The 24,268-nt window shown below is 38.9% G+C and overlaps 2 protein-coding genes and 1 long non-coding RNA gene across 4 annotated transcripts in view; 2 read left to right on the top strand and 1 right to left on the bottom strand.

Annotated features, from left to right (window-relative positions):
• pank1a (pantothenate kinase 1a) overlaps positions 1–3,992 on the top strand; it is a 20,424-nt gene extending 16,432 nt beyond the window's left edge. The window contains exons 6-8 of one of the 2 annotated variants that reach the window (XM_032541023.1): positions 342–465; positions 1,924–2,049; positions 2,308–3,992. In XM_032541023.1, coding sequence (XP_032396914.1) covers positions 342–465; positions 1,924–2,049; positions 2,308–2,367 — 310 coding nt within the window. In that variant the 3' untranslated portion in view covers positions 2,368–3,992. The remainder of the gene's footprint in view (positions 1–341; positions 466–1,923; positions 2,050–2,307) is intronic. The other variant, XM_032541024.1, reaches the window with a different exon arrangement.
• Positions 3,993–4,598: 606 nt separating this feature from the next.
• Positions 4,599–17,256, bottom strand: LOC116705137 (uncharacterized). Its single transcript, XR_004335859.1, has 3 exons — positions 17,246–17,256; positions 13,777–13,779; positions 4,599–4,715 (listed from the first exon to the last, which is right to left on the bottom strand). It is a non-coding gene; the product is annotated as an uncharacterized LOC116705137 (long non-coding RNA).
• Positions 10,873–23,399, top strand: LOC116705134 (monocarboxylate transporter 12-B). Its single transcript, XM_032541022.1, has 9 exons — positions 10,873–11,131; positions 15,412–15,586; positions 16,687–16,790; positions 17,263–17,406; positions 18,400–18,495; positions 18,738–18,888; positions 19,084–19,767; positions 19,860–20,119; positions 21,946–23,399. The coding sequence occupies exons 2-9, from the start codon at positions 15,450–15,452 to the stop codon at positions 22,131–22,133; spliced, it is 1,764 nt and encodes a 587-aa protein (XP_032396913.1). The 5' UTR covers positions 10,873–11,131; positions 15,412–15,449; the 3' UTR covers positions 22,134–23,399.
• Positions 23,400–24,268: the final 869 nt, after the last annotated feature.

The following is a 24,268-nucleotide window of genomic DNA, read 5'->3' on the forward strand; positions in this document are numbered from 1 at the left end:
TCAGCCTCAGCGACCTGTGTTTGGGATTTGTGAAATACTTTAGGATTTTTGTAATCTCTGTAGGGAATCCTCCTTTCTTTTCTCTTACCAGTCCCAGTCTGTCAGCATTTCTTCAAGAGAGTAGAGCCTGCCTTGTTTGGATGTTCCAGTGTGATTTAATGAGGCGGTCAAGCTGGGCTAACACAGGCTGCGATTTAAAATGCTCTATGTAAATCCTCGCATTAAAAAGGGTTCAGCAGTTGATGCAGATGCATACAAATGGTGTCATCTTTTAATATGTAAAGTATGTAAAATGACAGATATTTTTTATAATTCTCTTTAATTATGATCCGTTTTTGCAGTTTTGGCCACATGATGAGCAAAGAGAAGCGAGACAGCATCAGTAAGGAAGACCTGGCCAGAGCCACACTGGTCACCATCACTAACAACATAGGATCCATAGCACGGATGTGTGCTGTCAATGAGGTACACACACACACACACACACACACACACACACACACACACACACACACACACACACACACACACACACACACACAGGATCCTATCACCCAAAACACAATTTCTGTATGTGCTTCATTTTACCCAAGTTTGTGCTAGATTACAGACAGACATTTGCCCTAACCTTTTTTTTTATGCTAACTATACTGTATGGTTGTTGCTGTAAGATGTTATGTTTTATGTGTAAAACCTCAACTCGTAAAACCCCATCACTGGTGATGTTTTGAAACTATATGGTGAATTCTGATGTGTTTCAAATAATTGTTGATTGATTGTCAGTGCTAATTGGCACCACAGTACAATCAGCATCACAGAAATAAAACCACAACAACCAAAAGTGGTTTAATGTAATTGTGTAATAGATTAATGACTGAAATGAATAAGTAAATGGTTAAATGAAACAAAAATGAAACCACTGTTAAATTGGGATTTGAAAGTTTTTGGGTGGCAGCAGTCAAACCAAACTCAAAGCTGTTGGTTTCTGGAGTGGGGGATCAGCCTGGAGTCTTTCTGTGTGCTGTGAGCTTCTTTACAGTGTTGCATTGTGGCATGGCGATCAAGCAGCATTGTACAGGGCTATCACTGCACACAGAGCTGCGGCGAAGACGCACGTTTCCACCGACCGTAGGGTTGAGGGCTTATATTGATGGAATGGAATTAACCAATTGTCCTGTTTGATTGAAATTGCTTTTAATGTTGAAGGTGTTTCCCTTAAATGGTTTTATGGATGAAATTGTAGATGCTCCTCTGAAAGCCAGACTGATAAAAATCTTCAAAACCAAGTGACCATCATAAGTGCTCTTTGATAAAAATACATTTTTGGCCTTTACAAAAATATTTACTTATCAAACAAATCCCTGATCACTTAAGGCAAAAAGTCTCTACAAGTTTTTCTTCTTCTGGCTGTGGACAGAAAGGGACCTCCATCTTATCATTGTATCTTCTTAACCGCAGAAAACTATATTTTATAACACTGTATGACCCTATCTTACTTTTATTTATTAATATGTTCAAGGACCGATTAAAAAAATATATATATATATGTATATATATATATATATATATATATATATATTATAATTTTGTGCAATCAGTGTAATCTAAATGTACAACATTTGGCTGTTCACATTTTATTTATTTTATTTTTTGAAGACTTTATCCAACTTAGATAGAGTCAGTGATAGAGAGATGACAGGAAATGAGGGGAAAGAGAAACAGGAAATGACATGCAACAAAGGTCCCACGATTGGACGCAAACTGGAAACGTTGCAGTTCAGGATTGGCCCTGGACCACCAGGACACTCAAACTTTTCATATGTACAACGAGGATTTATTTAGTTGTTGTTGCATTTGACATAGTTGTCACAAACATAAAGGGGCAAGATTTTTCTGACTTTTTAATGTCTCTCTTTGTGTCAGAAAATCGAGCGTGTGGTGTTTGTTGGGAACTTCCTTCGTATCAACACAGTGTCCACAAAGCTGCTAGCCTATGCCATGGACTTCTGGTCTAAAGGACAACTAAGAGCCCTTTTCCTGGAACACGAGGTGAGCACTCAACTAATGAGCTATAGGATGGATTTAACCAAGCTGTGGATTCCTAGTCAAACCTGAAGGAAGTCAGGGTGAAAACGCAGACCTCCTTTTTTTCACTAAAGCTGTAGTTTTGTTGAACTAGATTAAACAAAACCAAATATCATCCCATGCAGCATTTATTAAAAGTCTTCGGATTCCTGAAACCGGCAGGCACTCAGTAAAACTCACATCATACAGTATGTTTAAAAAGTGTATGTGTGTTTGCACCAGGGTTATTTTGGAGCTGTCGGGGCGCTGATGGAGCTGCTCAAGACAACGGAGGACCCGTAAAAAGAAATTATCTTGTGACATCATCAGCCCTCGACAAGACGATGTCATCCACCCCTGAATGCTGTGATGTCATCAACTCGCAATGCTGTGACGTCAACTCTTGATGCTGCTGAAAGGTCCCGTTCACAGAGGCCGCTAAAGAAACACTAAGAGAGACACAGAAACTAAGAAAAGCCATTTTAATAATTTAACACTTGTAAATAATGATAACCTCTAACTTTCATCTCCTAAACTTCCCAAACAGAGTCCCCCTATCATAGAGGTTGTAATATTGTAATCTTTAATTTATGGTTTCCTGCAATCACTGTTGATTTCTCTAATCAGCCCTGTGTCAGGAAGCACAGAGGAGGAGTATTTTAGTGTTTTTTGTCACTGTGTATTTGTGTGAATAGCTACTGTAGCATAAAGTCCTGGGGGCTGTGGTTCCATGGGCAACTATTTGTGCAACAATATTTGAATTAAGGATGTCTGCACAGAAATTAAGTTATTCTTGAATATGTATTTGGGCATTTTTACCTGCAGGGACTCAAGAAGTTTTTTTTGTGACCACAGAAACATAATTTGACCAGCAATGCCTCCTGCCTTCAGCTGTAAGTGTGCAGACAGTTGATTCTGTAAAACCATCAAGACCACAAATAGTGGTCCCCCAGCTCCAAAATGCAGCTGCACAGCAGTCCTGGCAGCAGCTAAAGGTTGGGAGGTTATTTATTGTTGCCTGTTTGTTGCACAAACAGTTTCCCACAACAATGCTACAGTCTTTTAAGGAGTGCACTAAAGCCAAATCCTGTTGAGATTCGCACAACACCTGCCTCCTTCAGCCTAGATGGATAACCTATAAACGCTCTTTGATTCTTTCTGTTGCTCACTGACTGCACATCGCCTTTACTTTTTGTTTTGTTTCTCCTTCATCTGCCTACATGTAAACAACATTAACACCATATTGCCACACATGCATACCTAACCTGTTGAGTTTTGTGTTAGAGGATGGGACCAAGACATTGTCCTTCATTAGATGCCACTAAAACTGTGTCTGCATTTTTGATTTCTGTTAATTAGCATCACCACAACTACAGTCAGCCTCAGCGACCTGTGTTTGGGATTTGTGAAATACTTTGGGATTTTTGTAATCTCTGTAGGGAATCCTCCTTTCTTTTCTCCTACCAGTCCCGGTCTGTCAGCATTTCTTCAAGAGAGTAGAGGCCTGCCTTGTTTGGATGTTCCAGTGTGATTTAATGAGGCGGTCAAGCTGGGCTAACACAGGCTGCGATTAAAAATGCTCTATGTAAATCCTTGCATAAAAAGGGTTCAGCAGTTGATGCAGACGAATGGTGTCATCTTTTGGAAGACAATGGGGACAGAGATGCTTTTAGCCAAGAGTTGCCCCTCATGTAAAATACACTAATGCAAATTTGCCTAGCATCTACTGTAGATTAGACTCTGTTTTTACTGTATAATGGCGCAGATTTTGTGCAGTTAATGGTTTATTCTGAAAGTGCTTTTTCTGAAAGTGCCCCCCCCCCCCCCCCACACAGCCCACCCACCCACACATTGGTGCTCAAATATGGAAAAATGTTGTCGTAGTTGGCCGACATTTCCAAGCTACAACCCCAATTCTCACTTTTTTATTCTTCTTAGACAATTTTAAAGTTATTTTTTCTGGGTTTTTTCCCTTTATTAGATAGATAGCAGACAGAGTGAAAGGGGGAAGAGAGAGGGGGGTGACATGCAGCAAAGGGGCCACAGGCTGGATTCGAATCCGGGCCCGCGTCTCGAGGAGCGCCTCTGTACAGGGCACCCGCTCAACCCACTGGCTATCTGGGTGCCCCTTCTTAGACAATTTTAGACTATGTGCAGGATTTCAACCATGAAATCCTGGGGTATTGAACATGCCCAGGTCCAGACTGATTAACTTGTGTTTAATGGGAAATTTGCAGAATCAATCAGAATTAACCATACTCATGCAAAAGATAGAAGACATTTAAGGGTTAAAAAAAATTGTATTTACAAAATACTAATGGTTCAAATTTTTGCGACACCATGGCATAGGATGGAAAGCCCTCTTGCTTGCCTGAATTGCCTGTAATACTGTTATGTTGTTATGCATGACAAGAGGCTTTGTCATCAGTGAACTTTCCAGTCCTTGTTAACTAATTATAGAATCATTGCATCATAGCTGTTTTAGAGAAACATGGTGTAGGGTTTCCTGTAGTTTTTCCTGTCCCAGCTGGGACCTTTACAGCCTTTTATCTCTGTTTTTTGTCCAAGCAGTAAAGCTGAGTGGTGTGGGCGGTCTCCACTGTCCACCGCTTTACATATTAAGAACCACAGTCTACATGCCTTTACTCTCCCTTTTTGGAATCAGTCTGTGTAATTCACCTCTATCTCTGTGTTTTGTACTCCGCATTATTTGTTGTTAAAACACCTGCAAACAATCACTACCCTTTGGGGGGTGTTAGTTTTCTGTGTTTCTGAGCCTAGTGTACAAGGATTTTTATATTTCACCTACACTAATAATAACGAGGGTAAAATCCTTATCAGTTATGTTGCAGTAATGTTATGCAAGTATTCTGGACGTCTCATTGACAAAATCGAGTGATTGCAGTTATCTCCTCTTCACCTTCTAACATACCCGTTGACTACACTTTGACACTGACAAATAACATGTTTGCTGCTATTCAGTTCTTTTTGTGTCCAACAGACAACAGGCAGGACAAAGGGCAGTTTGATTAGAGGCTACGTAGTTCAAAAGTTGTTATTTTAGGCTGATGTTTTTATCTATAGGAACTCACAATACACTAACATTTAAAATGTTTTGCCGTTGAAGCAATTGTTTGCAAATTATAGATTGAACAGAATCAAAATAAATGAGGGTCCTTTTTTGTGATTTCCAATTTTTATTATGTCTTTTTTAATAAACTCATCAAGTAACAGAATAATCAAATTTTTACAGAGTGGATCCCCTGCAGTTCATACAAATTAAAAAGTCAAAAATGAATATGTATCTACCGTGGATACTTTTATTGTAACTACCGTTATTTACTACCTATTAGCTTCAGTAATCCAAATACAAACATGTATGCAACTGTTACGAGTAAAACTGTGGTGAATTACTTTTGAAGTAGTAGTGTTTTAGAAGGAGTTTGGAGTTTTGCGACCACTTCCTCTGGAAACATTGACGTGTGTTTGATCCTGCTTGTTTTCAGCGGCTATGACGATTGCCTTGTTCCAACTTGTTTGGATGATAGTGGCCTCGACCTGTCACGTACCACTCCGCTTTAAAATCAGGCTGGCGTTGGTTATCTTGTGCCACCCCTTCATCTCATCTGAAACCCCCGATCAGTTGCCTTCACTGTGTGTTAGCCTTGTTACACCAGTCTGTGCCCTTCAGTTTCCTGTGTGATTTAATTTCAATTTCTTACCTGCTGTACTTCACCTTGATGCGTTTGTAACGTTGTGAATGCAACACCATCTTTGGCTTTCACTCTTGCTTTCTGTGCTCGTTTTCTTTTGCCATTGTACTGTGACAGAATGTTCAGTGCAGTTAACACATTCACAGTGTGAATATCAGATTGGGACATTCACAGCTCACCTGTTAGCCTCAAGTGTGTCTTTGTAGGGCAACATTACCTTGAACTGCAATGGTTATAATAATAAACGTTGATCATTTGAAAAGCCATAGCGTCCTTTAGGTATCACTGATCATTAATAATTAAATGAGCTTGAATTTTAGATGTTTTGGGCAACTATTTGGTTTGGGAACATGTTTCAAAAGGTATGTCCTATTAGTATTTTTTTTTAAGTAAGTAATGGTGTAGGTTAATGTGTTTTCCCCATGTGCTTTGAACATACGGTTGTGAAGAATTTCTTTTAATGGTTTGATTGTTTGTTTTTTTGTTGTTGGCACAATATAACCAGTGTGACTGTTTCCAGAAATGTAAATCCCTGCTACCATGCTCTGTTAGGCTGAAGAAGCCTTATCAAACATATGGTGATTTACAGCACTTGAGTTGGACCTTTTTAAACCCGTACCGTCACTGTCCTGCAGAGCATTTTATCTCAGATCAGGTACACTCAAGTAGAGTGAGCATTTTAACATGTTACGCTATGTCGTTTAACATGTGGCTCAGTCCGGTTTGTGTACCTATATGTTCGCACTGACGGTATAATTGCAAGTTCCAACGTACTTTTCATGCTCAACTACTCTAAAACAGTTTCAAGTCAGACTTATAGACTGCTATGGCAATCTCATGAGTTCAAATACTTGTGAGAAAAAAGGAAACAACACTCCTGAAATTGAAATTATTTGCATAAACTGTTTTCAGCAACACTCTTGAAACACATTATGTAAAGGAGTATCCCGTATCTTGCACTGTAGCTGACGTTGTTGTGAGGGTTTTTTTCTTTTCACATTTTCTGTGACTACAACACAGATACGGTACGAAGCAAGAATTCAGTCATTTGAGTAAATTAGCTTTTAAGCCTAGATTTTCTTCTGTGATCATGAGTCAAAAATGTGGGTGTTTATTTGTTTGATGACGGTCTGAGTTGTGAGTTTGGGTTTTTAAACCTGAGTAACACTTTGTTTTGGGTTCATTTCCCACTGGGACCACCTGTACTCAGATCAGTATGTGTTTCTCGGTACTGCAAAGAGTTTTGGCTTAAAGCGCCACCGAACGCCATGTCATCCGTAGTGAAAATCTAACCAAGTGGCTATGCAGTAACATATCCATCAATCTCTTTGTCCCTTTCAACAAACTCACCTTTTTCTAAAGATACCAGAGTTAATTTGACTTGTTTGTAAATGTTTAAAAAAAAAAAAAGAATATATATACACACACACACACACACACACACACACACACACACACACACACACACACACACACACACACACACACAACCCTGTTAGTTTTCCCCAGTTAGAAATCCTGTTTAAATCTTGACGGAGAGTTTCTCCTCTTGAAGGTTCTGTCCTGCTGATATAGTTGTTAACACTATTTAAGATGGATGTTCGCAACAGGATGGTTAAGGCCAAATTTTACATCAAAATGAGTATACCAAGCATATTTGATATATATATATATATATATATATATATATATATATTTTACATGACCATGCTTACCTACAGCTCTTTTTGATTGGTTCTGTCATGGCGGACCCTCGTGCCATCCAAACTGCTTGTTGTTGGATCAAGGGCCCTCGTTAATTTTTTTTTTTGTCTTGACAGTGTTAGTTTAGGATAGATATAAAACTGTAAACTCCTCGTTGCTGTCAACCCTCATGTTGCATACTAGTAGCGGTGACAAAATGTCCCGTGTGACCTTCTGGCGTGCTTTATACCCCGCTTTGCTAAAAATTTCAGGATTTCCTCCGAGGTTGTTAATCTGGTCAAAACATCCTGTTGTGTGAACATATCCAGCCTTTACAAACTGTCTTCTGGAATGCTTGACTAGCAGGGCGGACCTTTTCACCCTTGTGTATTTGATTGTACAGAGATTTTGTAAATAATATTAATATGATATATTCTACACCAGCAATCTGTCCGTTGATTATGTTGTTTCAGCTGTTCAGGGCCTGGCTTCCCAAACATGACTCGGCAATTCATTTACAATACCAATGCAGACAGGAGATGAAATGAGGCAAACCACTTTGCTCTACAGTTATACCAGAGGTGTGATGAATAGCATTAGCATATCCTTTTAGGAGTCTGTTTTAACCTGCTTGTGGTAGACGATTGATGTGATTTTCCTCACTAGGAATAGATACATGTCTAGATGTTTATCAGTGATTCTTTAAATGTTTGGCATAATGTACATGTGTTAAACCCACAAACTGGATCTAATTTTTTTTTCTTTACATTTATTGTCACTTTACATAAAAAATCCTCCTTCCTGACTTTGAATAAAAGTAGCCCTGCTAAATAAGTCCTACTTGTGATTGAGAAGTGAAGGGGAAATGTGTTATGCTGACTAATTCTTTAACTGGATGCTCTTGATGTCCGGAGCCGGGATGATAATTTTCTGCCTGCTAGATTTCAGTGCAGGTTTCACGTCGGCTCTTCTGCAATCTGGATCTGTGTGTGTGAAAGTTTTGGGAAGCCAAGTGCTGGTTGTTGGTGTCAGTACTGCTGCTGCTTTTAACTCCGGTTTGAAAACAGAAAGGGTTAGAAAAAAAAGGCAATGAAAAAAAAAATGTCTCCCTGCCTTGTGCAATGCTTATGTACTGAAGTGAAGATATTTCTTTTTTCTACAAAAGGAATTAAACTAAAACTGGATGAGAGATATGTGTTCTGGATGTTTCTTTACTCATTTTGCTCTGTTTAAGAAAAGATGTAAATAAATAAAGAAGAAAGACAAGACAGAAAAAACAACAACAACAACACAAGAAAATAGCAGAAGCAATGATAGTGATTTCCTTAAAATGATTTCTCATGGTTAGGTGAAATTGTATGAGTTTGTTGGAGCTGAAAATTCTACAGGACACAACAGTTGACAACAAGTTGTTGATGACTACATTGGTTTACATCACAATTAAGGTGTTACAAGGGAAGCTGTGGTGATACATTTGTACCCAAGTTGCATCCAATGGCAATCCAATCAAAGATGTAGTTTAACATTAACATCGAGAGAATATCACTCCAAAAAAAGACTATGGGGATGTGTCATAGGTACTATAAGCACTGTACTGCATAACCTGTATAAAACGTGCCATAACACTACACATCAGTCATTAATGGCACTTTTCAGAACAGACTTAATACAAGTCACCATATGGGGCACTGGCAGTGATGGCCAAATTATTTAGATCCTTTACTGGAGTAGGTCTATATGTAGCAATGCAACCGCGTAAAAGTCTTGTATTATTTGCAAAATGTGGTTAAAGTACTACAAAGTTAGCAGAAACATTGCTTACGATTGGTACTGTTGTTGTACATATTATGAATTGATATTCTATTCTATGTTATATTGCTGCACTATACTATATTCTACTGTACACTGTTTCATCAGAATCAGCTTTCATGGCCAAGTGTGAACACATACGAGGAATTTGAATTGTTGTATTACACATCATATTATATTGTTATTCTAAATAACACCGCTGCAATGTGCCTCATTTCCCTCACTATTTCATAATGTGCCATATTATACAATATGTTCATGTTTCCCTCATGTTGACCCTCGCAAAATATTCTATTGTATAAAGACTGGTAATCACCGCACTCACTTCATAATGTCTTCCTTGCTGCGTATAGTTAGTTTATATTTGTTATTATAGGCTATTCTTTTTAAGTTGATGTACTTCTTATTACCTATTTCTGTTATTTTCTATAGTATGGTGTTTCTGTTGTAGTGCTACAACAACCAAATTGCCCCACTGGGGATCAATAAAGGTGTATCTTATCCTACTATTAGATAATTAATACAGATAATATCATGTGTGAGAAGTATTTTTTTGTAGTTGGTTGAGGTAGAGACATGATTAAGTATTTTACACATTGAATTTGATCTATAATGCATTAGTATTCCATGTTTGCCATAAAATCTTAACTTTTAATGCAAAGCAAGTTTATTTAACAACAAGGCATATCAAAGCCCTGTACATATGTAAATATAAGAATATAACAACTAAGATAGGATACTGCAAAGTAATTTGTATAACATCCTCTGCAGGTAGAAAAGAGCTTTTTTATCTCTTGTGGTAGGCGACAGGTTACTCTTCTCTCATGTTGGATTCCTACACAGATTTCTGTGTTTTAATTTATTTTTGTCGTGATAATTACTTTTTAAAAGCCTATCCTATAATTTTGGCTTAATGGTACAGAGCCACACAATTGACTATAAATAGTACAGGCACTAATGTAGTTATATTTGTGCCTGTACTGTTATTTTACTGGCTAATATTTTGCTATGCAACTATTAGGTCTGAATAGTAGCATAGCAAAAATAATAGCTAAACTTAGCTTAAAATGTATTGTAAAAATAAATGCAGCGTAAGCTTCCTCAACCTCCAGTTTGTAAAACAGATTAGCAGTTTATGAAATCAAGTGAAAATTAATTTGACATTTGATGTATTTCAGTAGCTCATTCTTTTAGTTTTATATGATAATTAATGAATAATAACATAAAATTAGCTATCCTAGCTGACACTAAGATAAAGCTAGCACGCTACCTAGCTGACGCTAACATCAAAAGACTGTGGACCTTAGTGCGCAAGCTAATGCTAAGAAACGAATTGATGAAAGTTAGCTAAAGCTGCTAAAATGGCTGGTGCCTTTGTACTATTTATGTGTGTGATGTAGGCTATTGAGTGTGTTTTATTAACATTTATTTTATGGAAAACCTTTCACCACTTTTGTGTGTGCTTTTACCTTTAGCCTACCACAGAGATAAAGGTGATAAAGTTAGTACACCCAGCTCTTTTAATACCTGCACAGCATTTGGCCCTATCTAACATTACGGGACTATCATGAAATATAGCCATAAAAACACAGCATTAAGTAAAATCAGGGGAACTATTTGCTATTGAGACACATTGGCTTAGTGTGTGGTAAGATCCCCTCCTCCTCCCCTCATATACTCAGTTTGCGGGCTTAGTTGTGTTGCAGAGCACCTTCAGGGTGCACGAGAGGCAGCAGCAGAGAACCATGTTCTTTGTCCTTGTTCGTTTTTATTTATTTTTATTTCCATCGCCTGTTTGCCGTACTAAGAGTTGAGGCGTGAAGCGGTGAAACAGGAGGAGCACAGACCGAACGGAAGCGAATGTAAGTAAACACGCACTTTTCTTTTCGCTTCTTTTTTTGTGTTTTGTTTGACTGCAATCTCTCTCCAGTCTCAGTCGCCTCTCTCTCTCCCCTCCTCTTTGCAAGGACGTCACTTTGTGTCGAAAAGTGGAGGGACTTCAGGGCAAAATGAAAAACACTTGTATAGCCTATGTAATGGGGGGATTGGTACGAGGTCAGAGTAGATAATAAAAAATGAAATAATAAGCGTAACGGCGCATCAAAGGGCAATATATAGGCTACCAAAAAAAGGCCAGCTCAGCATAAAACGTTGACTGCGCCAGTCACACATACAAAATTGCTGATTTCATTTCAGCATTGGGCGGACACATTATGTGTAAGCTCTCAAGTATTCTGAATTGCTTTCAAATATCTCCAGTAGATCAACTTTTCTCATTTTATCCCCACTGAGTGCACACGTCTTCATCCCCTGTGGCTTTTGTTTGTGGAATTAACCACTTTAAATTTACCTGTTCACTTCAAATTTTGCTTTTTTTGCATTTTGCTTTATCTATAACCCCGATTTAGCTCAGATGTGATGCGGACAAAAGCGACTATTTCCACCAGTGGTGGGGACATGTCCCCACTGTAAATGACCCCATGCCCACTTGCCTTCATTTCTGTATCAACATTCAGATTAAACTTCCCCCATTTTACCTTAAAAATTGTAGTGTACTCAATAATATTTAATACTTTGGCAATTTTTTTTCTGTTATCACAAAAAAATAAAATTAAAATAAACATACCCCTTCCTGCAACAAAACACAAATAAATGTATTGAAATACAAAAGAAATCGTAAAATTATGCAAAAAGTATGTGAACGACATCAATTGTAAATGCTTTACTTTACAGACAAAACTATTTACGTTAATCTTTAGACTTCAAAGTTGGTGAATATGTAGGGAGCAGTACAACATTTGTAATGTGTTGGTGTTTTTGTGACAAACTTCACATTTATTTAACCCTTTGTGAAATAATGCAAACTGAAGAACCGGCGGGGAACTGGGTGAACTCTGCTGTTGTTAAGGCTTCGTGCCTTTACTTTGCAGCTGGAGGGAAATTCTCTGTTGGTGACTTACACATGCTGTCAATCAGCACGCACGTGCACACACATGCACACACGTGCAAAACCTTACAGCATGTTTGTCGAGATGACAAGGCAAAAAAAATTGCACGTAAACCTTTGGACGGGTGCATGTAAGAGAGCAGTTTCAGTTAGACAGAGTTCATTGTTCTTCAGATACTCATTGTATGTTTTCGTTAAGTTTGCCAGTGTTTCTTTTATTGTTTTATTTTCTAATTGAAAATTTGCTGTTCTGAAACTGTATCTGCCCTTTCCAACCTTCTTATAAACACACACACACACACACACACACACACAGCTTGTTTGTCCAGATCTTTCAAGCCTGATTGTGTTTATGTAAAGGCGCAGGTCAAACCAAGCTGAAATGCCAAACTGGCACAGCTGGTGTGAAGGCCTGAGCTTTTGAAATGTAAACACATACTGCTTCGTTCGTTTGCACAAACACAAGACACACAAAAGGGATGCATCAAGACTGTGGAGCTTAGCCTCTGGGTGTGATTAGGAAATGCAAACAACCAGGACGTAGCTCAGACACACAGCCACTACCACCTCAAGGGAATCTCCTCACCTCTGACTTCTGATCTCATGTTAGACCACCATTTGTTTGAGTGTTTCAAACCATAAAAGAAGACTCATTAACCATAACAGTTTTCAGCTCATACATTGTGGCAACATGGAAACACACAAGCTAAAACCCTCCTAAAAAGGTGATTTTGTCTAACTTAAAACTATGTAAATTATGTAGTGACATTATACATGTTTCACAATGAGAACAGTAACAAAAAAATTCTTTCCTTTTTGGCGACAAGTGGGAGCGTTTGTCGCTCTCCGATGTAAGTCAAGTGTAGATTTGAGTCAAGCATGCGTCACTTTGCGTTGATTGAAGATGTGAGTTGCACATGCGTCGCTTTGCGACATGTAGCATACAAGATGCTAACAAGAGACCTCTCTAGCCTGATGTCAATACAGTAAAAATTGACCTACTTAAGATAAGATAAGAAAAACCTTTATTTGTCCCACAGAGGGGAAATTGGGTTTGCAACAGCAAAGATAAGAGCAAAGAGAGGTAAGTGTACAGAGATAGATAAGTGTACAAAACAGTATTATAGAATAATTTACACATGAATTATTAAATTGCACTTTGAAAATTACCCAAATGCACAGTTGATAATGGCACATGGGATACGGAAAATATTACACAGAGTCGGTGTTCGTTGTACAGTCTGACGGCCGCTGGAAGGAAAGATCTGCGGTATCTCTCCTTCACACAGCGGGGGTGGAGCAGCCTGTCACTGAAACTGCTCTCCAGGGCTGACAGGGTGTAGTGCAGGGGGTGTGACTCATGGACCAGCATAGCTGTCAGTTTAGCCAGGACCCTTCTGTCTCCCACCTCCCTCACTGAGTCCAGAGGACCTCTCAGTGATGATGCTGCTGCTCCAGCAGACCACAGCGTGGAGGATGGCTGATGCCACCACAAGGTCATAAAAAGTATTTAGGAGGGGCCTTGTCCCTCCAAAGGACCTCAGTCTCCTCAGGAAGTACAGCCTGCTCTGACCCCTCTTGTACAGAGCATCTGTGTTGTTAGTCCAGTCCAGTTTGTTGATCAGGTGAACACCCAGGTACTTGTAAATGTCCACTCTCTCAATGTCCATTCCCTGGATGTTCACCGGAGTGGAGAGAGCAGACCGCCGCCTGCAAAATTCGACCACCATCTCCTTGGTCTTCCTCGCGTTGATCAGGAGGTGAGTTCCTTCTGTGTCAGTCCTCTGTACTCTGCGTTGTCGTCATAAGTGATGAGGCCGACCATGGCAGAGTCGTCAGAGAACTTCTGCAGAACACAGCTGTCCGTGTTGAGTCTGAAGTCTGCCGTGTAGACATTACGAAGTTCGTTCACTGCTGGCTACAAGCTAGCAATCAAACACTACAAGGTTGTCAGTTGAATGGCGTTTTGAGCTAACGTTAGCAAACAACCATAGATAGCTAAAACGTTTTTGAAATGATTTCCCTCTTCTGTTATTGTGCGTAATGAGAAAAGTTCATGTCATGGATTTTACAAATTTCTGTATGACATCAAATCTGCACTTGACTCACATCGGGCAGTGACTGCGTTCTCTTTTTGAGATGGTAATTAGTGTGTGGGGTCAAAGGGTGTACACCTAAACAATAGTTTGCGTAGTACAAACATTTTAAACACACTAACGGCAACATAAAATAAATCTTGTTATGGAAAGCTGGAGAACAGACTCAAAATGCAGAGGTGGAAACTGAGGATAGTTTTGATTTAATAACAACCCAAAAAGGAGTCCTGGAAACAAGCTGGCAAAATGGCCATTCAGACATAAAGTCCAAGTAAAACAGAAAACACAGGAACACAAACACGAACCGGGAAGACTAACAAACAGCAATGCAAACAGGAGACAAAACGATTGATTTGAACAAATGATGTGACACTGGACACGGGGAACACAAAGACTACATACAGTGGGTAACAAGGTAACAAGAGGCAGGTGACACAAGGGTTTGGGATCAGGTGGAAAACTCCAGGTAATCACAAGAGCGGGAAAACACAGGAAGTAAAACTAGACAAGACTGTACAGAAAACCAGGCCACCAAAATAAGACAGGAAAACAGACTACCACAATAAGACAAGACAAAACACCAAAACCATAACCGTAAGAAGTATGCAAAATGGGCCCATGCTAAGCAGGAAAAATCTGAAAATGCATCTAAAATGAAGATGTGTCTATTTTAGTGTTTTCAAGTCAGTTCTGAAAAGTTTTTCGTTCACGCTGAGCAGAAACACAGCTATATTTTTCTTCTTCCTCCTTTTTTGGTTGGCAAACAACAACTGAGTTGTTAATTGAAGTTTCAATTTCATTTGGTTAATTTAACTACAATACTCCAGGACTACTTGAATAATTGTGGGTGGTGCTTTTGCCCCGTACTTAACTATCTTATTATATTACTATAATTCTGGCTCATACTAACCACCCACTCCTTCTTCTTCTAATCCACAAAAATGTATTCTTATAGTTGAACATAAGATACCGTATCTTGTTAAAGAAGCTGTTCTTAAATACCTGCTTTATCAGCAGACGGAACATTGTCTAATTCATGTATTGCTGTTATTTATCATGACAAACCAACTATTTATTTAATATTTGACTTTTTCATCAGGACACTGATGTCAGTCTGCCTTGTGATTGGCTGGAGCGATGGCAGGTACCAAGGTGGAGAAGCTCGAAGGAGGCAGAAGGCTACTGGGAGTCACGGCCCCGCTGGAAGGTGGCTGGGGCTGGATGATCGTCGCTGGCTGTTTCCTCGCCACCATCTGCATCCGGGCAGTGACCAGGTGACTGTGTGCTGTGTGTGTGTGTGTGTGTGTGTGTGTGTGTGTGTGTGTGTCTGTAGTAACTTATCAATATACTGCAGCATGCAATTATAGATCTGATGGGCAATTAGGACAATTAAACCTCCCTGAAGGTGTAAGCTCATTTCCTGAGGAATGGATGGTTTTATGGATCTTGAAGGTTTGTGAATGTGATCTACCACTTTTCCCTGTCAGAGGATTTTATTTTGTATTAAATATGAAAACATTGTACTTTAACCTGGAAAAACATTAGTCACGGATATTGCATTGAAACATTACTTTACCTGTGAACACAGAGATTTGTAGCTTCTGGATGTGCAGTGCTGTGTGGGATACAGTTCTGCCATGTAGCTGTTCTTAGCTTTGGTCATTTACACCACTGTGTTATTACTTAGCAACACTGCATTCCCAGTCAGCTCACGTTGTTTAAGCCAATAACTTGTTTCAGCAGCAATATTTTTTTTCCACAAAGACTTTGGAATCCCGTTGAGATGTTTCCATCTCACAAGTTGCAGCCAGCACATTGCCTCCACAAATCAACTGTTAGCTGGCATTTGATTTCCACTGCCATTGCCATTTTAATATTTGCATATTAAAAACAACTAGTAGGACTACTAATTTTTTCGTGATGATGAAATGTCAGTAAAGGAAAAGATGTCTGTAGTTTTTTTTTTTTTTTTTTTTAATATATTGTTTGTGGGAAGTGATCAGTGTCTGGCTTTATTTTCCTCTCAGTTCAACTTTCACAAAAACCTTATCTGATCTGGTCGGATGCCATCAGACCGGTGATTTCCCTCTGAGGGTATATAATGGGTTCAGTAGGACAAATTCTTAAGATTGGTGGACATGAATTGCAGCCATAAGCTTACAAAGACCTCGCTAAACTCTAGTTTATCAGCTTTGTCATGAGATGCTGACACCTAATAAGACATTGGCGGACCATGTCTACTTCTTCCACTGTTTGTTCTGAACAAACTGGCAGTCATAGACAAAAGTAAAATTCACATTTATCAATATGCCATTTTTGCAGACTAGTACGTGCAAATGCATTAAATCCAGCCTCCCTCTGTCTCTGTACCCAGATGTGTTTCCATGTTCTTTGTGGAGTTCCAGCTGCACTTTGAGAAGGATTATTCGACCACCGCCTGGATCAATAGTCTGATCGACGCCACCACCATGCTCTGTGGTAAGCCCATCAGCACCAGTATCTGAAGGCAGATCAATGCTGCAGTTAAAACCCCATTTTGGCAAAGCAAGATTTATTTGTATTTGTCTGTTTGGTGAAGGTTCAGGATTTGAAAGAAAAAAAAAATCATTTTGTAGATAACATTTTTTATATGAATTCAAGTTCTAATTTATTTATTATTACAGCTGTTAAAACATCCATTTAAAATAGAAAGAAACACGTTTTGCCAGGAGCAGGGTAAACTGACAAAAAAAAGAAGAGACAGACAGAAAATAAAGTGTATGGGTACATTAAAACGGGAGTGCAATAAAAGCCCTGGTCAAATTAAGTGCAAAATGATGCATTTATAAAAATAACTCACCCTGTAAAGTTTACATGTTTTATACCATGCATATGAATGGATGTGGGTAAATATATGGGCAACTGCTCAATCAATCAGCGAAATAATAATCCACAAAAAAACTGTTTCCAGCTCCTCTGGGTGGTTTCCTTGGAAACCGACTCTCCTGCAGAGCTACAGTGATTCTGGGAGGTCTGCTGTCCACTTCTGGTCTGATCCTCAGCTCCTTCGCTTCAAGTCTGGAATATTTATACATCTCGCTGGGCATCCTCCCAGGTACACAAGCTCCTCACATCTCATTATAGTTGCGTAGGGTAAACTTGCATGGATTAATAATTATGAATTAATGCCAAAATATGTGACAATAATTAAGAACTCGAACTTATGCATTGCAAACACATTAATTTGTACAAAAAGGAGAGCAATTACACTCAAATCTTCAGAAACAATTGGTTTTATATTGCATATAAAGTTTAATATAAATTCACCTACGGGCACCACACTCTTAAGAAGGAAAATTGAAAGCCAATTAATTAATATTTTATAATTAGAAGGCTGCTACGCTATTCTTGACCCAGTGTACATTGACCTAATATTTCAGACAATCACAAATCCCAGGATCAAGTTTCTTCTAAATGAATTGTTTATTGTACTCCTAACTACACCGCTAAACTACTAAAGTTGTTATCATCTGTGCACAAGATACAAAAAAATCCCCTTTTGGGACTTTAGGGCCTCCATACAATTCCTAAACAAAAAAAGACAAAGATGAAGGACAGAGAAACCAAGGGTGCCTTGACCAATGAGAAAAATGCAACACATCTGACCAGTGTAGTTTAATAAATTAACAGCTGTTTTTTTTTCACCCTTCGAGAATATTTGTGTTTTCAGTCTGCACAGCTGACTGCAACAGCCCATGCAAGCACATACTGATCCGTCTCTGGGCTCCCCTCTTCTAGCACAGTTTTACAATACCTTCGAGAAACACAATTTTGTTCTTCTATGTACTGTACCGCACTGTGTATTATGGAAGCCCAGAATAGTCTAATTTCTTTTCAATTAAAAAAAAAAAATATAGTTCTTACAAGCCTTAGTCATGACATCTCATGTTCCTGTGGAGGTTGGAGGTTGAATGCACTTTAATCACTTTGTCTGCCAAGGGAATATAATGTAATGGTGTGCATGTATGGCAGGATGGATCAGAGTGTTATATCCTTTGACATCCAAGCAACCTCTGTTCAGATTTGGCAACATATCCATCCTCTACAGGTCTTGGCTTTGCTCTTAGCTACACACCAGCTATAGCGATGGTTGGGAGGTACTTCAGTGAGAGGAAAGCTCTGGCCTATGGCATCGCCATGTCTGGTATTGACATCTTTACCTACCTATTGCTTTTGTCTTGTCATTTATACATAACTTTCCCATCTCCTATTCTCCTTCATTCTTCTTTTAAAATCTTTTTTTTTTTACTCTTCTTCTTACCAGACTTCTTTGATTTCCTCTGTGCTTTTCTCTAGTCGTTTTTTTAAGTTCCTCTACCAGTGTTTCTTCTCTACTTTCCTTGCCTTATTTCATCCCATCAAATTCCAATTTCACCTCATCTTCAGGGAGTGGTATCGGGACCTTCATCTTGGCTCCTGCAGTCCAACTGCTTATAGAGCATTACTCCTGGAGAGGAGCTCTGCTCATCCTAGGAGGATTTGTTTCCAACCTGTGTGTCTGTGGTGCTCTAATGAGGGAACCGAGAAGAAGTGAAGGGTAAGTCCTCAGCTCTGTCGCTGCTACAATAGAGTTCAACTTATTTTTCTCAGGAATTGTTTAAGATTTGCGAAAATCTGCTTATTTACTTTCTTGATGAGAGTTAGATGACAAGATTGTTACCACCATCTGTGTCTATGTTTCAATTCCATTTATTGATCCATTTCTATATGTTTCTTCTACTCTGTTCTAAAGGATATGGGAGAACAAAATGGCAAACCTGGAGAAAGACTGTATCGCAACAGCACTGAATTCCAAAGACACTGAACAAGTGCCTGCTGACTGCAGCCAAGTGGAGGCAAAGAAGCTGGAAATACACAACTTAATGGATACTCAAAGGCTACTCATAGCCAATGGAGCGCTCAAAAACTTTGACCTTCAAAACAACAAACTAGTTTCGGGGAACATAGCGCTGCTATCAAGTTCAAGCCCGTGTGATCGGAAGATAGCGGATTGCATTTTATTTCACAACAAGCTAACAGAGACAATGCCTGGGGAGCTCAAATGCTCAGATCCTAAACTAGCAAATGCTAGCACAATTGAGGGCTTGAAATTGGTGGAAAGCATGAAATTGAACAAGGCAGCTGACATGGATGCTAAGATAGCAGAGCCATTAGTGAGCACAAACAGTTCATTCAGAGATCACTGTTTTAGTCTTGAGTCCAGGGAAGAGTTTGGATTTCTTGTGAAACCCGACTTCCTGGTTCTGTCTGTGTCCTTACTGTTTCTGGCATATGGCTGCAGCGCTCCAGTAGTTTACCTGGTTCCTTATGCCCTCAGCATGGGGTTGGAGCCCCAGCAGGCTGCTTTCCTCATGTCCATATTTGGAGTCAGTGGCATTGTGGGTAACATCACCTTTGGATGGATCACGGACAGGAAGTAAGTAAAGGCTGGTGGTATGTTTTTCCTGTGTGAAATAAATGCCACGTGTTTAGTCAAAGCCCAAAACTGATAGATTTCCTTCCCTCTAGGTGTCTGAAGAGGTATCGCATGCTGAGCTACATGATAGCGATAGGCATGGATGGCCTTTGCTGCATGTTCATCCACCTTCTTTGGTCCTTCCCCCTCCTTGTCCCATATTCTGTACTCTATGGGTACTTTGACGGGGCGTACGTGGCGCTTATCCCAGTGGTGACTTCTGATGTTGCAGGCTCCACCTACTTGACCTCCGCTCTGGGTGTTGTCTTTTTCCTGCATGGCATCCCCTACCTGATTAGCCCACCCATAGGAGGTAAGTGTTCATGAATTCATTAAAACTGATGTGTTTGAAAGTATCCTGTAAAGCTCTTGTGGGTACCATTGTCACATTAGTGTTGATCAAAATAAGTGCATTGCCAGAATAAGCCTGAGGAGGAATGAGCCTCTTCATAACACATTACACACTAAAAAAGGGTTAAAAAAAAGTTTGGACAAAACCTCTGAAATAAGTTTATTTTCCGAGAATATTTACTTATTTGATTAGGACAATGCATTAATCAACATTTCTGTAAATGCGTTAGTGTTAACCAATTGGCTATGTCCAGGGTGGGAAGCACCTAGAGGAAACTCACACAAACAAACTCCACTCAGAAAGGCCCAGAAGGACCTGGACTTGAACCAAGAACCTTCTTGCTTCGAGGCAGAAGTGCTAGCCATTTATCCACAGTGCTGCCCGTGCTACAAAAATGATGCAGAGGCATTGTCGCTGCATCCAGAACTTAGCCTCTTCCAAGACGATTGGGATTGGTTTAACCCTCTGAGCCCGAGACACTCGCCCACGAGTAAAAAAGTACCTCTGATTCATAGTTTAATAACTTTTGAACCATACAAGCGATTTACTCACTTTTGGTTTCGTTTAAATCCTGACGATTTCATCTTTACGGTGGTCTTTTCCCTGTCTTTCTAGCCTCTACAGGGGATTTTCTATCCAGCCTGGAACTTCAGCCTCTTTGGGCTTTAAATCCATACTGTTATATCCAAGATTGATCCACTTTATATCCATAATTCATCGCGTTTTGGCTCCTGTCTGTCCTTTTGTCAACTGTATAAGTTATAATGATTATTTCTTCACAGTGTGACTCCCAAGACATATGAGAAGTGTTTTAGAAAGGAAAATGGCTTAGGTTTTACTTATTGTCTGTGATATCAATACATATCTGGAAGATTCATTTATTTATTTATTTATTTATTTTATCTTTAAGGCCCTACACCATTTTTAAAAAGCAAGTGACCTCACTGCAACCCAATATTCATAACCAGTTTGTCCTAAAAAAAATGATGTTCATATCTTGACTGTAGACAACAGGGTTATGTTTTACAAGCTTTTATAAAATCAATCCGACGAAATTAAACTGTAAAAATGGCCTCAGGGCCCAGAGCGTTAAAGAAATGCAAACAATCCACAGCGTTTTTCCTCCGTTTCTTTTCAGCCAGACCGTATTCCACAGCACTGTGGAGATGGGTCTGACATTGAGAGACTACTGTCACGTTATTTTTGAGATCTTATCATACAAACCACAAACATTAAAAAAAAGTGAGACCACAGTTGAGATGATTTGCTGGCTTCATGATATCTCGAATCTTGCCCTGCCATCTTTCTTAAAAAGGATAACAAATTTTCCAGTAATTATTACATTGGCCTTTTACTCTTTGTACCATCTGCTGGTTTCAGAGAGAGAATAGCACTGTTTATTTTTCATGCCATAGAACAGTACACCTGATTTCCTGTCCATTTCACTAGTCATAACATCCATCATTACAAAACATTTGCTCATAGTTTTGTGCATAAACTGAGGAGAACAAGGAAGGGAGATCTTGAGTCCTGGAATCACAGCTAGGTGCCGTCTCGGAGCCACACGACCCATTGAACGTTAAATGTCCGTATTTGAGAGGCTGTAACAGCATTTTCTGCCATTTCTTTAACGAAAAATTTATTTTATGATGATTAATTGCTCATCAAAATAGTGTGCGATTTATATCAATCGACTAATCGAGTAGTCGACCAATTGTTGCAGCTCTTATCTTGTGTATTGTTGTCCGCTGAGGTATAACACATATTTCCTGTTTCTGTATCTCCAGGTTGGTTAGTAGACAGGACGGGAAATTACAAGGCAACCTTCTTTCTCAGCGGGACTTGCTTCATGTTCAGCTCTGTGGTTCTAGGAGCTGCCATGCTCGTCAGACGCTGCCAGACGTCCAAGTCTAACTCAGCTGCACATTCAAATCCCAATCCCACTGCTGCTGCAGCTCAGCAGGGCATCATATGACAATACAATCAAGATGCTGCTCCTCCAACTGCACGGACGTGCACCTTACCACTGCTGGTTTGTTCAGGTGCTATTTTGATATGCATTATTATTCATTCATTAATATTATTATCAATGACATCATATATATAATTTTTCATGATGAGGCATTAGGAGTTTTCAGTTTGTTGTTTGATGTGGATCTTTTGTTTTGTAAAACTAAAGGGCATTCGTACCTCACCGACGCCAAAACTTGAAAGCACTTTGCTATTAACATTCACCGTCTTTGATGAAGTTTCCAGTTATATTGAGATCTACACTCTGATTTCATACAGATTCTAAACCGTAAAGTATTCAAAAAATAGGGGTTATGTTAGCGATGACCCCAATGTGTCATCCAACCATGATTTCAGATTACCCCAAAAAACAAATTGTTTAATGGTTTTACTCCACAATTCAGTACTACAGTTTACATTCTTTTCATATGTTTTCAACAAGTATTTTTAATTTGCAACTGGAAGAAAATCACTGGTTTTGCTTTACCTGAAATGTAATGATGATGGCTAGATATGCTCAGTTCACTATAAACTTATAAAGAATCATGAACTACCAGTAGTAGATATTTCTTACTAAGTATGCTTGATTGTATTAATGTGAAAACAAATAATAATTTGAATACCTCAGATTACATAAACTTTATTTGTAAGAATATAAAACTGTATTTTAGCCTGCACTGGAGCTGGTCTCTAAAGGAATCAATATTTGGAAAAAGTCATATTCATACTGTGATTAGTGATATATTTGTTGAAAGACAATAGAAGAAATCTTGTTTGAAAAAAATGTAGGTTACTTTATCAACAATTTTCCCAAGAAACTGAAAATCTTACACATTCTTTAGACTTGAATTTTGTTAATGTGTTGTGTTGTGTTTTGTGTCAATATTCACCTTGCCTTTTAATATGCTGTATATCTCTATATATTAATGTTATTATTTACGGCAACAAATATCAAAACATGTGAGACATTTCAAGCCAAGACAATGTGCTGAGTTCTGGGCCTGAGACTGCACAAGAAAACCGTCCTTACAGTATCATGTAACATCTATTTTGTCCAATATTCAGACCTACCAACCCTTACTCCACAAATGGTAACAGGGGGTTAAGGTAAGCTTAATCAATTTGTATTTTTCTAAAACTGGTGCTCATATTTAGCCATTTGTGGTAAACTTGTAAGACTAGTGTGTGGTTTACAATGACCAATAACCTCTTTGACTATGAGTACCCATATTAAAAATACCACTCAAGACCATGAAAGTTTGTGATAGCTGTGTTTTCTGTGTGGTGTATCTAATCATGTCACTTGACAAGAATCTATTGTGATAGTTTTGTTAAATAAAGAGAAATTATATTCATTCAATCAATTTTCTTTTTTTTCTTTTCATGTGTAGAAAGTGTGTATAGTGTGCCCCTTTACTTTGAATTATCTGTGTACAGTTTTAATTTTACTCTGAAGTACAGTACATTTAGCCATTTCACCAGTCAAAAGACGTTTCAATGGGGTTGGCACGGAGAAGTAGCAGTTGGAAAGAATAGCCTTAGGGAACAGGTGGCTGTTATACAACTTTGTTTGATGATGAAGGTAATCTTCATAGTTATGGAAATGTCCTAAGAGCAAAATCTTTTCCAGTCAAATATAAAGAATTTCTTTCCATAACAAGAGCTATTTCCACAAGTATAACTGAGTTCATGAAATGCCACCTAAGTTATCAAACTTTTAATGGCTTGTTTAAATGTGGTGGGATGAACCTAACAGGCATAAAATGTACATGTTTTACCTCCTCTGTATCCTACAGAGACAGAACTTTTTGTTAAAGAGTAAGATCCTTTTTGTGTAACAGAAGTAGCCCCAGACTCTATTTATATGAACAATACATTTAATAGGTATAGCATATTTCCACGTATAAATGTGTGAATGTAGGATTTATTTCAACCACATTAGTGTTTTTTGTTTTGATTTTTTGTTTGTTTTGACACACACACACACACACACACACAGTGTGTGTGTGTGTGTGTGTGTGTGTTGGTGTGTGTGTGTGTGTCTGTGTCTGTGTCTGTGTGTTTGTTTGTGTTCACCAAAGAGAACATCCCGTTCTGAGT

The sequence above is a fragment of the Etheostoma spectabile genome, chromosome 17 (assembly GCF_008692095.1).
Source record: "Etheostoma spectabile isolate EspeVRDwgs_2016 chromosome 17, UIUC_Espe_1.0, whole genome shotgun sequence".
NCBI lineage: Eukaryota > Metazoa > Chordata > Actinopteri > Perciformes > Percidae > Etheostoma > Etheostoma spectabile.

Excerpts from the sequence above, each read along its gene's own strand:
- LOC116705134 (XM_032541022.1), top strand. The coding sequence starts at position 15,450 with ATGGCAGGTACCAAGGTGGAGAAGCTCGAAGGAGGCAGAAGGCTACTG. Across the intron at positions 18,496-18,737 it reads CTATGGCATCGCCATGTCTG|GGAGTGGTATCGGGACCTTC; the intron begins GTATTGACATCT and ends CCTCATCTTCAG. Across the intron at positions 20,120-21,945 it reads GATTAGCCCACCCATAGGAG|GTTGGTTAGTAGACAGGACG; the intron begins GTAAGTGTTCAT and ends CTGTATCTCCAG.